The sequence below is a fragment of the Carcharodon carcharias genome, chromosome 2, assembly GCF_017639515.1.
Source record: "Carcharodon carcharias isolate sCarCar2 chromosome 2, sCarCar2.pri, whole genome shotgun sequence".
NCBI classification, from domain to species: domain Eukaryota; kingdom Metazoa; phylum Chordata; class Chondrichthyes; order Lamniformes; family Lamnidae; genus Carcharodon; species Carcharodon carcharias.
The window spans coordinates 145482573-145498468 of NC_054468.1; the positions used below are offsets into that span (position 1 = coordinate 145482573).

Sequence of the window (15896 nt, forward strand, 5' to 3'; positions counted from 1 at the left end):
CAGTTGGTAAAGCTGAATTATTTAAAAATCCCAGAGGGAAACTTTAAACAACTGCCAAACCCCCTATTTTTAAGTGGTATGTTTGAGATGCAGCTCTAAATTCAGGAGTCAGACCACCAGATCTCAAGAGGTTTTATATCAAACTACATGAGACATTTATTAATTTACACAAGTTAAATATATACACATGTCTACAAATTACTACTATCATAACTTTAATAAATTCCCAAACTAAGCTCTATTAAGGCAACAACAACCCATAGGCTTTAAGCAGACACCAGGCGAAGCATTTTCACCTTACAAATTCAAAATGAAGTTCCTTTCACTTTGGTTCCTTTGCAGACACAGTGGTAGGCTTACAGGCTTTCATCCTACATTGATTGCCTCTGCCCTGCACACACACAACTGCTATCTGTTATACCCAGCACATTTCATTGAATGTAAATTTTCATTGTATTACCAGCCCCTTTGAACTCCACCTCTTCTAACAATAAAACCCCTTTCATAGTACCAATTTTGTTAGTAATATAAACATTGCTTGGTCTCTGCTAGCTAGATGCCAGATTTCACTCCCCTTCTTGAGTGCTCCATACAACAAAAATGCAAATGCACTTTACCTATGTTACATCTCAAAACTGCTATACATCAAAGCACCCAGACCAGCTGGCTTTAATCCAATTAAGGCACACCCACAGACTAACCTTCTATTTAAAAAAAAAACCAATAATATATACATTAATAGCTTCATAACAACTACAATATTTAACTTGAGGACCATCCTTGTCTTCAGTTTTCGTAGCAACTGTTGGTTGTGTCTTGTGTTTTTGTGTATTTGGTACACGGAACACCCAATACATTTTCTGACATTTTGATGAATGCAGCATTGCACAAGACTGTAGCTGTGAATATAGTGCTGGGTCATGATGCCTATCTCGTGTTCTATTACCTGCAACTATTACAGACTGCAACTAGCTCAACAACTTCCCTTGTAACCCACAAATAATTTTCTCACTGGGTGTTTTTTCCCCCTCATGCTGGACCTCTGCACTTCTTGTGCTCGTTGAAGGATCCCCTCATTAATCACTCATCTTATTCAGTTAATGTTGAATGTGCTTCTGTAACTCCATTACCTAAATACCCCCACCTCACAATCAAAATGTAAAATGCTTTTGATGAATTACAATGTGTAAAAATTCTGCTAATCTACCAGCTTGATTTTAATTGCACACAATCAATTTTATTTTAAAATTCCTTTTGCAATTTTTATTGCCTATTAAGTTCATAACTTTAGTCATCAGTTCAAGTAAATTACTTTACCACATTGTCCTCTATCAATTTTGCCTGATGTGAGACCAGCTTTAGGAGGTTGTATTTCTTTGTAATTGCTATTGATTTTGAAATCTTCGCTTGGTTTTCAATCCACATCACAAACCCTTGTGACTTCATAACGTATGCTATTTACACTTTACAAAAATGCTGATTGCTGGTTTAATTTTTGATGACAGTTGAATCCATATGTGATTTGTAGACTGGTTTGATTGACACCCTTATTTTTACTTCCCATCTCATGTCTGGTCTGAAGCCATTTCCCCAGGATAAACAGTTTCTTGGAGTTGACAGCAGTCTGTGAGATATAATTCACTGCAGTAAATTCATGTGCAAATGGCATGAGTTAATTTTAAATGGACCAGTGTTACTAAAATAAAATCATCTTATTTTCTTTCCCCTTCTATTTAATATCAGGAGGAAGAGGTGATCAATGTTTTTTCTCATATATATGAAGTTTGTATGATGTAACTGTCTAATTATGTTTGCAGATGCTTACATCACTCTTGTGTGGTGTAGTTGTAGTTGCATGTATTAGTATTTCCACTGAAATAGTTATGCTTTTTTGCATATGGTTTATGCCAACTGGACAAGGGATAGAATTCTGTACTTGCAATGGTGCAAATTTATTGTAGTGCTTTTCATTTTATTTCCTTGTTTAGTGGTGGAGTTTGATTTTTTTTGTTGGAGATGGAAACAGGAAAGATAACCTGTTTGTGGTGTGCTGAATGTCAGCTGTAATAGATTCTATTTTAATTATGTAGTTGCATGTGGTTCCATTGCGGTCAAGATAGTGATTTGAGCGACTGTAAACAGTATTGTGCCACTATTTGCTTTTTGAACTGCACAGAGCAGAGAGCACTTTTAGTCATGAAAAGACTTGTTCCTGTTGGGATATGACATGAAATCCACATTATCATAATTGTAAAGTATATTTTTTGTAATTGGAATTCAAAAAGCAAGTCTATAGATTCATATTGGCTACATCCAAGCCTCGATGGACTGATAGTTTTACAGTGTAGCAAATCCTCGAGGGAAGCAGAGGCGGAGAACGCCATGAAATCTGATTTCATGCATTTATGAAGTTTTGAAGGGAATGGAACTCTAGATTCTCTGGAGGTGTCTGTGCAAACACAGGAGGAGAAATCGTTGGTGCAGGTGCAGATTAAAAGGCAGCACTTCCATTGAGGTGAATAGTACTGCAGAGACATTGGGAGGAGATGCAATGATCTATATTATTAAAGGTAGAGAGTTCAAGAAAGATAAATGACCATTTGTTGACTTTGCATATGAAACATCTTCAAGAGTGAAGAGCAATGCTGAACCCTTTTATGAGGAAACATATTTTGATATCTTCCACTTTAGTATGTCATCTTGCTCTGCTTTTATTATCTGTCTTGAGTTTGAGTTTTGGGTCACCTCAGAACACACACCAGTTGCAGTTGAAGATGTGGCTATGATCAGCAGCCTCTTCTGCTCCCACTGTTCTCATGGAGATGAGCTCTTCAACCAGTTGTATCCTTGATGTCCAAGCTACTTGTAGTCTTACAGATTCAATGATAGATGGATAAGGGTGGTTTAGTAACAAGTTCTTTAACGCCTTGTAGAAAGGAAATGGGATGAATGGGAAAGGTAGACTTGATGTTATAGATTTCCTCATACAATTGTACATCAAACCTGTTTTTTCAAAAAAAATGAAACTAGGCTATACCAGTACCCTAAACTAAATTTCAGGAAGGGGAATTAGAAGCATATGGGAATAATACTTGAAGGAACAGATGTCCAAAGTAGAATTGCCCATAACACGTGGAACATAATGAATGAGGAATACTACACCTGATGATCAGTGAATATAGCTTTTTAAAGATTGTCAATTTGGGCAAATATATTTTTTCATTCATGGTGTGTGCATGAGAAATTGATGTGCTAGTTTTGCATGCATATTGTAATTTTAGCTTCTACCTTTTGGACTGACTGTGCATGTTTCCTTTCCATATCATGACCTTGACACTGCTTGACATTAGCCCATATTTTTCATTGTCACCTTCCAGTGTCTTAAAGAAGGTTGTCTGAAGGATCCATTGCTTGATGACCATGGTGATTTTAACCGTATGTGTGTCGCTATGAAGAAAATAGGGCTGGATGATGCAGAGAAGCTTGATCTGTTCCGTGTAGTTGCAGGTGTTCTACACCTTGGAAATGTTGACTTTGAAGAAGCTGGAAGCACCTCAGGTACAGAACTGGCTGTTTCTTCAGTATGGATGCAATGCGTGCTCTTAGTATTCTCAAATCCAATTCTCTGAAGCCTATTGGGTGTTGTTATTTAGCAGGCTACAAATTGCCACAATCGAATAGTAAATTATTCAGAGAGGAAGATAAATGTCTATGTCTAGTAGTATGTTGAAAAACAATTCACTGCAATGAAGGACTTTGCAACAGTGATCCTGTTAGCCTGATTTGAAGAGGCAGTTTGTATAAACCACATCTGCCATTAATTGCATCAGTATTTTTTGCCTAAGGTGTTATATTCAAGTTATTATCTCTCAATTTTTATCTAAAGGGGTGGATGGGGGCTGACATTTCAATAAATTAACTGATTCAGATAATGTATCAATGCTCCACCCGTTGTTCTTTATCTTAAAATCTTCAAAAGATGCCATCAGCCATCCAAAGGTAGATGTTCTGTGCTGATGGCAGAAACTCTTGTTTGAAATGCTGATCTATTGGAATTTAGAGTGGGCAGGTCACAAGAGGTCCTTTGAAAAGTCCCTCATGGACCACGTTTTTTTCCCCTATATCCTGTTTTCCATGCATAGCTATAACAACAGTAATTCATTTACAGTTTATTTCATGGTTTGGACTATTGCCTTAACTCAATGGTAGAATTCCTGTCGCTAAGTTAGGAGGTTGGTTTCAACTCCACAACAGAGCCTTGAACGTGCATTATCTTTGGTAATAATTTAGTGCAGCACTAAGGGAGTTTGGGCTGGAATATTAAATGGTGAATCTATCCACCTGCTCAGCAAGGCATGAAAGATCCCATGGCACTATTCGATGAAAGGCTGGAGAACTCTGTCTATTCCGTTTTTGTTCCTGAAGTAATAGCATGAAAAGCAGATTATTTGGCCACGTCACACTATGCATTCACTTGAAAGATACTTGATTGGTTGCGAAGTGATATAGTATGTCCTCTGGACATGAAAGATGTTACATAAATATGAATCCGTTCCTTCTTCAAGCAATTTATTAGGAATAATTTATTAAACTTTTAGCCTGCAAACACACACCAGCTTTAGTGTGTTTGCTATATTATGCACATTCTAGAAATGTTTCTTGGATGTTTTTTTCATTTTTTCTAACAAATATATAACTCAATTGTGGTATTTAATGCTTAACTTTCATTGTACAGAATTTTTTTGCAACTTCTAAATAATTTCATCTTTTATAAGAGTTACCACCATTAATATCAAGGGATAATTAGATTTATATTTGTGTGTAGTTAGTATCTATATTTTTCAGTCACAGAGCAGCCTTAATAATCAATATTATCAACTGTTAGGTGGATGTGTCCTGAAAAATAAATCAAGTCAGTCACTGGACCACTGTGCTGAACTGCTGGGGCTGGATGGGGATGATTTGCGTGTTAGTTTGACCACTAGAGTAATGCTGACCACTGCTGGAGGTGTCAAAGGCACAGTTATCAAGTAAGCAAACTCCTCTGTACTAAATAATTGGGTATCTGGGTGACCTTGAGAGTGTGATTTTTATAGCGATGGTAGTGACCTTGGATTCCTCATCTGAAGCAACCAGATGTCCCATCTGTTTTTTGAGACCACAGACTATATTACAAATCACTCACTGATGTTTGATTTGCAAGTCGTTTATCAATAATTTCAGTTGGTTATATTACGGTTGACTTTCCTAATTTCTTTTTTAAAATTTAAGAATTTTAAATTGTTTAGCATATTGAAAATAAGGGAAAGATTTAGTACTACTTTTCAGAAGTCATTAACAATGACTAGAGTGCTTACTGTTTTTTCAGTGGGTTTACAATTTTACCTCAGAGCAGGATGGACTTTTTATAGATCTTTAATGTGAGCAGTTATTGAAAAATTAGGAAAACAACATAACATGTTTGTAAGGGATGAATTATATTCTCTCTAAAGGATGGGCAAAAAGCTGTTGTAAATCCATGAATGCAATTTGAGAAAATGTCATGCAGTACTCATTTACTGCCATTAGATGTTCGTGTTGCACTTTTTGAAGGCATAACACTGTTGAGAAAAGCAACCTGAAAAAAGCCGAAGTTTGCTGAGTGGTTTTGTTGATATGTTTGGACTTTTTAAATCATACCTGGACCTATTTATAATTCTAGGTACAAGTCCATCTCTTTTTAAAGAATTAGTTTGTTGTATTGTGTTTAGTGCTGCTCATAAATATTTACAAAACAGCAACATGCTGAAGTCATAAAGCTTATAAGTCATAATCCAAAGTAAAATAGCATTGAAATTGATTGTCTAACTTCTCACTGCACACAAAGTATATTAAGCCCTATATGAATGAGGTAAAATGTTCTCTGCATTAACTTTACAGTAATTAGAAATGTATTGGTAATTAGCAAAGTCACATTGTTCTTAAATGGAACTTCTGGAAAATTTAGTTCAATCAATTGAATATGGCATGAAATTTGGAGAGATTGTTTGTTGCTGTTGTTACTAGGTACACTGGCTGATTACAATACCTTAATAATAATTTTAATGCAATGGCATTTTACCACACAAAAGCTGCTAGCAGCACTGGTTTGCAGAACTGGATTGTGTGCATTTAATGCATCAGTCAATTTCTAGTAAATCACATATTTTGAGACTTGACATGATAACTGTAGCATTCTTAGGAGAAAAATGGTTACTGTAGCGCCTATGGTTTCCGAAGCTCACCATCACTTGGGTTCTCATTGTGTAATTTCTGGGTCTGTTGTAGACTAATTGATGAAGATTGGTTAATATGATTAGTCAACAACTCTATTATCATACTATGAGACTACCAGGATGGTGGAAGTTGAGCTAGGTGGACCTTGATCTTTTTTTGTTCAGCAATTTGTACGGATGAGAAAAATGTACAGATTTGAGAGAATAAGATTTCCGGAATACTTCTGTAACGTAAGTTATAGTGTTAATGGAGGCCGTTTGAGGATACTGCAAAGTTATATTGTAACTTTTGACACTTCCTGTAGGCTTTGCATATTTTTTAAGAGTGTAATTGAACATACATAGCCTCTTCATCCTAATCTCTCATGACTGATGCATTCTGAAAATTGTTGTACTTGGTTGTGCAGCCTGTCAACAACAGAGTCTAAATATTCTGCTTGTAAATACTGAATGCTTGTCATTTGTTTCTGCACCATGATATATTGAAAAAAAATAATAGATTTGGCAGCTCTGTGCTTAAGAGCTGATCACCACAACCTATAAATTCTTGGCCTGATTGTTTTAAACGGCTGTATGGATTATATATTCACAATGGTGATGATGTAGCATAAACCCAGGCATAAAAAGTTTTATTGATTTACTTTAGAAATGGCTTCTTAAGGATAGTATGTTTTCCCTAATCATTAGACCCCACCAGTCTCGAAGTTAGTTTGAATATTTATAATTTCATTAAGCAAAGTAACTGATGTAGATTTACACAATGATGGCCCATGTTTATGTTTCTCAGCGAATAGAGTGTGCTGCTCCAAGAAGGTGATGAATATGAAGTTGCACCTACTGGTGACAGAATGAGGAAGAAAGTTTCTGTGAGATCTCACTAGAGACAGTGAAATAGGTAGGAGAGAGACATAATGAAGAGAGATTTAAAAGACTTGCATTTTTCTTCAGAAAAGAGGTTGCGAGAAGATCTAAAAGGTATTTGAAATTATCAAAAGTTTTAATAAGGTAAATGAGGGAAAATTATTCCCATAGTCAGTTACGTCAGAAACCAGAGGACATGAATCTAAGGTCAACACCAAAAGAGAAAAGAGAAAGTTTAGGACACAAAATGCCCTTTGAGAAACCAAATCCATGGCACTTTTCAGCTGGATGTGGATAAATAATTGAATAAAAAGACATTTAAAAGGATTTGGGGACAGGGGAGTGGAAGGGAAATGGGACTATAAGGTTAGCTGTTTTAGAGAGCTGGCATAGCCACAATGGGCCAGTTTTCATTTGGTCTTCACCACACGGTTCTTTTTAACTCTGGTGATTTGACACAAGTTTATAAAATCAAGTACTGCCACTAATCCTCCTTTCTTTCCTTCTCTCTCTTTCCTGAACAGTTTGTAGCTGGGAATATTTAGTCCCCAGTCCTACCCTTTTTGAGCCAGGTCTCCATTTTCACCATATTTCTATGTGGTTATCAGTGCTTGCAGCTCATCAACATTATTTACCACACTTGATATGTTTACGTACGTGCACAATAAACCTCTTGATGCGTGGCCCCCCCGAACCGCACCCCACCAACCCCCCCAATTAGAAGAAGCACTGAGGGTAGCAAGGATACAATGCACTCTGGGTTGAGGACTTCAATGTCCATCACCAAGAGTGGCTCAGTAGCACCACTACTGACCGATCTGGCTGAGTCCTGAAGGACATAGCTGCTAGACTGGGTCAGCGGCAAGTGATGAAGGAACCAACAAGAGGGAAAAGCCTTGATCTTATCCCCACCAATCTACCTGTCCCTGATGTATCGGTCTATGGCAGTATTAGTAGGAGTGACCACCGCACAGCCCTTGTGGGGTCAAAGTCCTGTCTTCCTCCATCGTGTGAGCAGCACTATCACCGTGCTAAATGGGATAGATTTCGAACAGATCTAGCCATCCATGAGGCACTATGGGCCATCAGAATTGCAGGGCATGCCAGGAGCAGCACAAGGCGTACCAAGAATAAGTTCTCAAGCTGGTGAAGCTACAACACAGGACGGCTTGCATGCCCAACAGCAGAAGCAGCAAGCTATAGACAGAGCTAAGTTATCCCACAATCAAAAGTGCAGATAAAAGCTCTTCAGTCCTGAACAGTGGTGGACAATTAAACAGCTAAAGGGAGAAAGAGGCTTCACAAATTTCCCCACCCTCAATGATGGAGAAGCCCAGCACACCAGTGCAAAAGCCAAGGTTGAAGCATCTTCAGCCAGAAGTGCCAAATGAATGATTAATCTGTCTCCTCCTGAGATCCCCAGCCTACAGATGCCAGCCTTCAGATAATTTGATTCGCTCCATGTAATAAGAAACAGCTGAAGGCACTGGATACTGCAAAGGCAAAGGGCCCTGACAATATCCCAGCAATAGTACTGAAGACTTGTGCTCCAGAACTCGCTGAGCCCCTAGCCAAGCTGTTCTAGTACAGTTACAACGCTGGCATCTACCTGGCAATATGGAAAATTGCCCAGGTATATCCTGTTTGCAAGAGGTAGTACAAATCTACCCTGGCTATTACTGCCTTCTCAGTATACTCTCAATCATCAACAAAGTGATGGAAGGTGTTGTCGACAGTGGTATCGAGTGACACTTACTCAGCAATAACCTGTTCACTAACACTCAATTGTCGTTATGGCAGAGCCAATCAGCTCCTGACCTCATTACAACCTTGGTTCAAGCGTGGACATAAGAGCTGAACTCGGTGGGAGGTGAGAGTGACTATCCTTGACATCAAGGCACCATTTGATCAAGTGTGACATCAAGGAGCCCGAGCAAAACTGGAGTCAATAGGAATTGGGAGAAATCTCTCTGCTGGTTAGGGTTACACCTAACACAAAGGAAGATGGTTTGGTTGTTGGAGTTCAATCATCCCAGTCCCAGGACATCGCTGCAAACCTTTTTCAGGGTAGTGCCCTAGGCCCAGCCATCTTCAGCTGTTTCATCAATGACCTTCCCTCCATCGTAAGGTCACAGATGGGGATATTCGCTGATGATTGCACAATGCTCATCACCATTCACGACTCAGATACTGAAGCAGTCTATATGCAGCAAGACCTGGACATCATTCAGGCTGGCTGACAAGTGGCAAGTAACATTCATGCTACACAAGTGCCAGGCAGTGACCATCTCCAACAAAAGGGAATTTAACCATCTCCCTTTCATAGCCAATGGCATTACCATCGCTAAATCCCGGCTATCAGCATCCTGGGGGTTACCATTAACCAGAAACTGAACTGGACCAGCCATATTACCATTGTGGCTACAAAAGCAGGTCAGAGGCTGGGAATTCTGAGATGAGTAACTCATCTCTGACTCCCCAAATCCTGTGCAGCATCTACAAGGTACAAGTCAGGAGTGTGAAGGAATACTGTCCACTTGCCTGGATGAATGCAGCTCCAGCAACACTTTCGAAGCTTGACACCATTCAGGACAGGACAAAGCAGCCCACATGATTGGTACCCAATTCACCACCTTAAATATCCACTTCCACCACCACTAATGCACAGTGGCAGCAGTGTGTACAATGTACAAAATGTACTGCAAGAACTCATCAAGGCTCCTTTGACAGCAGCTTCCAAACCTGTAACCTCTATCAGTTAGAAGGACAAGGGCAGCAGATGGGTGGGAACACAACCCCCTACCAGTTCCCCTCCAAGCCACACACCTTCCTGGCTTGGAACACTATCGGCGCTCCTTCACTATGGCTTGTTCAAAATCCTGGAATCTCCTTTTCAACAGCATTGTGGGTATATATGCACCAGATGGACTGCTGCGTTCAAGAAAGTGGCTCATCACCACCACCTTAAGGGCAATTAGAGATGGGCGGTAAATGCTGACACCTATATGCTGTGAAAGAATAGAGGAACTATAATTTATAACCCCAGTTTGGGAAGAGAAAACACGCTCTCACCACTGTTTCCTATATTTAACCAATTTTCTCTCCATGCTGTCATTTTCCCTTTAATCTTATACAATTAATTTTCTTAATTTTTTTTTGGACTCGTGCACCACATTCACTGCATTTCTTTGACCAATACATTTCATTATTTCCTCAAAGAGCTACTAAACTTGAGATGAGAGCGTTGTTGTCCAAATTTTTGGATGTATTTTAATTAACCTATGTCATTGTAATTTACCAGTACTGGTGCCAGTGCCCCACAAACTGGAACCCGCTTCTCCCACACCAGTCTTTGAGCCACACACGCGCCTCTCTAATCTTATTTGCCCTATAAAATTTGCACACAGCTCAGGTAATAATCCAAAATTATTACCTTTGAAGTTCTGTTTCTTAATTTGGTGCCTAGCTCATCATAATGACTATGCAGAACCTCTTTCCTTGTCCTGCCTATGTCGTTGGTACCTACATGAACCACAACAACCGAGTTCTCTCCCTCCCACTGTATGTCCATTCCCAGCCCTGAGCAAATATCCCAAACTTGGCAACACAGTCTTCTGGATTCTGGATCTTTGCTGCAGAGAACAGGGTCAACCTCCCTCACTATACTGTCCTGTACTACCACAGCATTTCTTTTGCACCCCCCCAGCTGCCCCCACCTTGAATGGCTTCCAATACTCTGGTGCCATGGTCAATCTGCTCATCCACTCTGCAGACCTCAATTTTGTCCGCACGAGTAGCTAGTACCTTGTATCTGTTTGACAATTGCAAAGTCTGAGGCTCCTCCACAACTGTCTGCTCAGTCCTTTTACCTGCATCACTCATGGTCACATCCTGCTATCCCTCACTGCTGACCAAAACAGATGACCCTATTCTAACAGGTGTGTCCGTCTTCTGGAACAAAGCGTTCAGGTATTTCTCCCACTTCCTTATGTTGCGCAGTGTCTGCAGTTCAGCTTTCCGATCAATAATCCTGATCTGGAATTCCTCTAGCTGCTTACACTTTCTGCAGACGTGTTTGCCCTGGATCGTTACTTATGTTATTTAGTTAATTTAATTACTTTCTTAAATAACTTAGAATGATTCTAATGTATACTACAATTTATTGTGCTTCTTAAATGCTAGTAACATTGACACCAAAAAACTTTGCATTTCTTAATTACATGTGTTTTAGATATTCATTTTAATTATTTTATCTACTTTCGAAGTATGTTATTTTTTGATTTTCATTTATTTTTATTAATATACCCTACGACCCCCAATATTCTTTACTACTATTACAATAACCTTATTATGAAGAAAACCTTACAGTTACCAATAAATTGTAGTAGTATTTTAAGGATAAATGAGCAAAACAAGCAAAATACTCACCAACCAATCACTTACCTAGTTCCCTATCATGTCACATTTGATTTTCTCCAAATCTGGTGGGTCCACAGACTGAGACCCAACACCAGTTAGCTCTTTTAACTACCCAGCTCTGCTCTCGCTCCTTCTCACCCTCTGGGCTCCACTCTTGGTCTCGCTCGTTCTCGTGCTCTTTTAAACTCCTGTGTCTGTGCTTGGTCTCACTCCTTCTGCTCTTTTAACCTCCTGGCTCCACGCTTGGTCTCGCTCCTTCTCGCACTCCTTTAACCTGCCAGCTCTGCTCTAGGTCTAGCTCCTTCTCGTATTCTTTTAACCTCCCAGCTCCGCTCTATGTCGCTCCTTCTTGCACTCTCTTAACATCCTGGCTCTGCCCCAGGACAAGTGTTCATTTATTATCCCTCCAATTAATTTTCCCTCCATTAAATTTCGTGCCATCCTACCTTTGAAATCTTCAAACCTGTCCCTCCTCTGAGGTATCATCACTAGTTCTGGCCTTTTGTGCATTCCAAATTATAATTTCATTATTGGTGGCTGTGCCTTTAGCAGGGTAGGCCATAAGCTCTGGAATTCTCTCCCTACAACTCTCCACCTTTCTACCTCCTTTAAGACACACCTTAAAACCTACCTTTGACCAATCTTTTAGCCATCTGATATATCTCCTTATGTGACTTGCTGCCCTACTTTGTTTTGTAATGCTCTTGTGAAGTTCATCGGCATGTTTCATTATTAAAGGGGCTATATAAATGTAAGTTGTTGTATCTCTAATCAGGTCTTTTACTTTTCATTAACCAGATATTTTGTTATTTCCTTTTGTTACTTTGCAATTTTTTTCTATCCCCCTTTTACCACCTCTAATGTTTCATTGCTTCTCTTCTATTTTCTTTCCGTAGATCTGTCATAGAATCTTATTACACAAGAGGCCATTCCGCCCATGATACCTGTGATGGCTGCCCAGTTCGATCTATTCAATTAGTTCCACTCGTCTATGCTTTCTCTGCAGCCCCACCTACTTTTCTTTTCAAGTACTCATGTAATTTTCTTTTCAAAGTTACTAATGAAGCTGCTTCCGCCACTCTTTCAAGCATTGAATCCGAGTACAGCACTCATTCAGAACTGCACAGAGGTGTCAACCTACGTTTCGTACTCAGCCTCTAGAATGGAGTTTGGCCTGTCTGACTTCTGACTCATAGACAAGAGTTGCTACCGTTAAGCCAAGGTTGAAGCCTTAAGAGTTCATAATAGGTTGTCTGCCAGACAGATCATCATTTCTTGGCCAATTGTATACCTGTAGTACATATTGCCATCTTGTGCAGCGAGTGTTCTTAAAATCTAATATTTTAGCATGTTTGTAGCCTCTAGTTGCCTGGAATTGAGTATACTGAGGACTGTTCATTCTGGTCATCCACCCACAAATGAACCACCCCATGGCTTTTATATCCTGTGTCTGATGTTTAGTAGATTCAATAACTTGTAATACATACTATTAAGCTGAAATTGGAAAATTGAATCAGTATTACAGCGCAAAACAAGCAGTTTGTCCCTCTGTCTGTCCCAGTGTTTTTTCCTACTTGGGCCAGTCTAATCCTACTCACCTTCTCACTCCCTATATCCTTTAATATCTCAGCCAATCTAATCCCACTCTCCTTACTGCCCATACCCTTTAATATCTCAGCCAGTTTACTCCCACTATCCTCAATTCCTGAAATCCTTTGGTACTCCTGTCTTTCAAACTGCTATTTAATTATTTTCTGAAAGAATGTATTTCAAATTCTAGCCATCCTTTGTATAAAAACAGAAAAGGATCCTTGCATCCCTTTGGTGATTTATTCTAAATTTGTGTCTAGCAGTTACTATCCACTTATCCTAGCAAAACCCTTCATAATTTCAAAAACTTCTATCTGGTCACCTATTAACCTTCTCAGCTCTAGTAAAATGAGCTCCAACTGCATCAACATTCTCTTCATTGCCCCACATTCATCCCTGCTAATGACCCACTGTATCTATGCTGCAATGTTTCCATTGGTCTTTATGTTTCTATAATGGCATGACCAAAGCTATATACAGTGCTCCAAGCATAGCCTATCTGAGGCCTCGTGTGAGTTAAATATTAGCTCCTTGTTTTTATATTCTATGTCTCTTGAATAATGGAAGTTAATGTCTATTGTTCTTAAGTTCTTGCTTACATGACCAGTAATTCCTACACTACGATTGTAAAATAATTTCTGAACCCTTTCTTTGATAAAACAATTCAAAATATCAGGATGAAATGCTTGTTTATCTTAATTACGATTTTAAAATCTCTCCCTTTCAACATCTCTTCCTTTTAAAATTCCTCTATGATCTTAGCCCTCCCTATCTCTATAACCTTCAGCAGCTCTACAGCATCTGAGATATCTGCGCTCCTCCAATTCTGGTCTCTTGCACATTCCTGATTTTGATCACTCTACCATTGGTGTCCTTGTCTCAGGTGCCAAGGCATTAGCTGTGAAATGTCCTCCTTAAACCTCTCCACTTCTCTACCTCTCTTTCCTCCTTTAAGACAGTCTTTCTGTTTGGCCAAGCTTTTTGGTCATCTGTCCTGATATCCCATTTTGTGGCTTGTTGTTAAATTTTCACTTGGTTGCACCCCTATGAAAACCTTTGGGATGTTTTACGATAGTAAAGTTACTTATGAATGCAAGTTGTTGGTAGTTTATACAGTAGCTGGGAAATTATTTGTGCTTAAAGCAAAAACAAAAATAAAAATACCTCGAAAAACTCAGCAGGCCTGACAGCATCTGCTGAAGGAATACAATTAATGTTTCGAGTCCATATGACTCTTCAACAGAACTAAGGAAAAATAGAAGAGAGGTGAAATATAAGCTGGTTTAAGTGGGGGGTGGGACAGGTAGAGCTGGATAGAGGGCCAGTGATAGGTGAAGATTGCCAAAAGATGTCATAGACAAAAGGACAAAGAGGTGTTGACGGTGGTGATATTAGCTAAGAGATGTGCTAATAGGTGACATTAAGGGTAGAAAACAGGACGAGCAAGGTACAGAGCCCTAGTGGGGGTGGGGTGGGGGGAAGGGATCAAAATTTGTTAAAAGGGAGAGATAAAACAATGGATGGAAATACATTTTAAAATAATGGAAATAGGTGGGAAAAGAAAAATATATATAAATTATTGGAAAAAAGGGGGATCGGAAAGGGGCTGGGGATGGAGGAGAGAGTTCATGATCTAAAGTTGTTGAACTCAATATTCAGTCCGGAAGGCTGTAAGATGAGGTGCTGTTACTCCAGTTTGCATTGAGCTTCACTGGAACATTGTAGCAGGCCAAGGACGGACATGTGGGCATGAGAACAGGGTGGGTGTTGAAATGGCAAGCGACAGGGAGGTCTGGATCATGCTTGCAGACAGACTGAAGATGTTCCGCAAAGCGGTCACTCAGTCTGCATTTGGTCTCTCCAATGTAGAGCAAACCGCATTGGGAGCAGCGAATGCAGTAGACCAAATTGAGGGAAGTGCAAGTGAAATGTTGCTTCACTTGAAAGGAGTGTTTGGGCCCTTGGACGGTGAGGAGGGGGGAAGTAAGGGGGCAGGTGTTGCACCTTCTGCGGTTGCATGGGAAGGTGCTGTAGGAGGAGGTTGAGGTGTAGGGAGTGATGGAGGAGTTGACCAGGGTGTCCCGGAGGGAACGATCCCTGTGGAATGCTGTTTGGTTTCTAGCTTCAATTTGTATCAACTGCAACTGATTTTACAAAATTCAAAGCAGTTAGAAATCAAAATTCTTGAACATTTTAGATCAGTGATGATATGTTTCTAAAGGTTGCTCGCACATTCTTCAAACAATACTCTTTTGTTTGATAACTCTAGTAACTTCATGGGAGTTGTAAAACTGTTCAGAATACAAGACAGCAATGTCATGAACAATATATTTTTCTTTTTGTTGAATTTGTGCAATAAGAATGAGTAATACTCTAAATACAGGATAGCAGATCAGCACTAAAAGCACCCCAAGGATCATAATTGGAAAAAAAGTTGTAATTAGCATGAGTGGTTTATCCTCTCCTTGTTTTGTAATCAGCTAGTGCTGATGATGTGTGCTGCTTGGAAGTGTTACTGAGCTTGAGAATACAAGGGACTCAGTTGAAGTACCCAATTGATGGTGAATCACTCTTGGCTTTTGTTTCTGATAATTTGTTTCATGACAGCTTCAAGCTATGCAGAATCATTACTGCTCATTGTTCAAATGAAATATTAAAATGTTTGCAGGGTTAAACAGGGAAAAACACAAGGTCAGTTATGATCCTCTGGAAATAATGGAGAATTGTGCTTTCAATTTAAATGCCTTTATCTTCTGGTCAAAAGAAGACCCA

The 15896-nt window shown here is 39.4% G+C and overlaps 1 protein-coding gene across 4 annotated transcripts in view; it reads left to right on the top strand.

The window, feature by feature from the left end:
- Window positions 1–15896, top strand: part of myo6a (myosin VIa) — a 374163-nt gene that overhangs the window by 190601 nt on the left and 167666 nt on the right. For all 4 annotated transcript variants that reach the window (XM_041215736.1, XM_041215766.1, XM_041215745.1 and 1 more), the window contains exons 11-12: window positions 3378–3558; window positions 4886–5030. In XM_041215736.1, the coding sequence (XP_041071670.1) occupies window positions 3378–3558; window positions 4886–5030 (326 nt within the window). The remainder of the gene's footprint in view (window positions 1–3377; window positions 3559–4885; window positions 5031–15896) is intronic.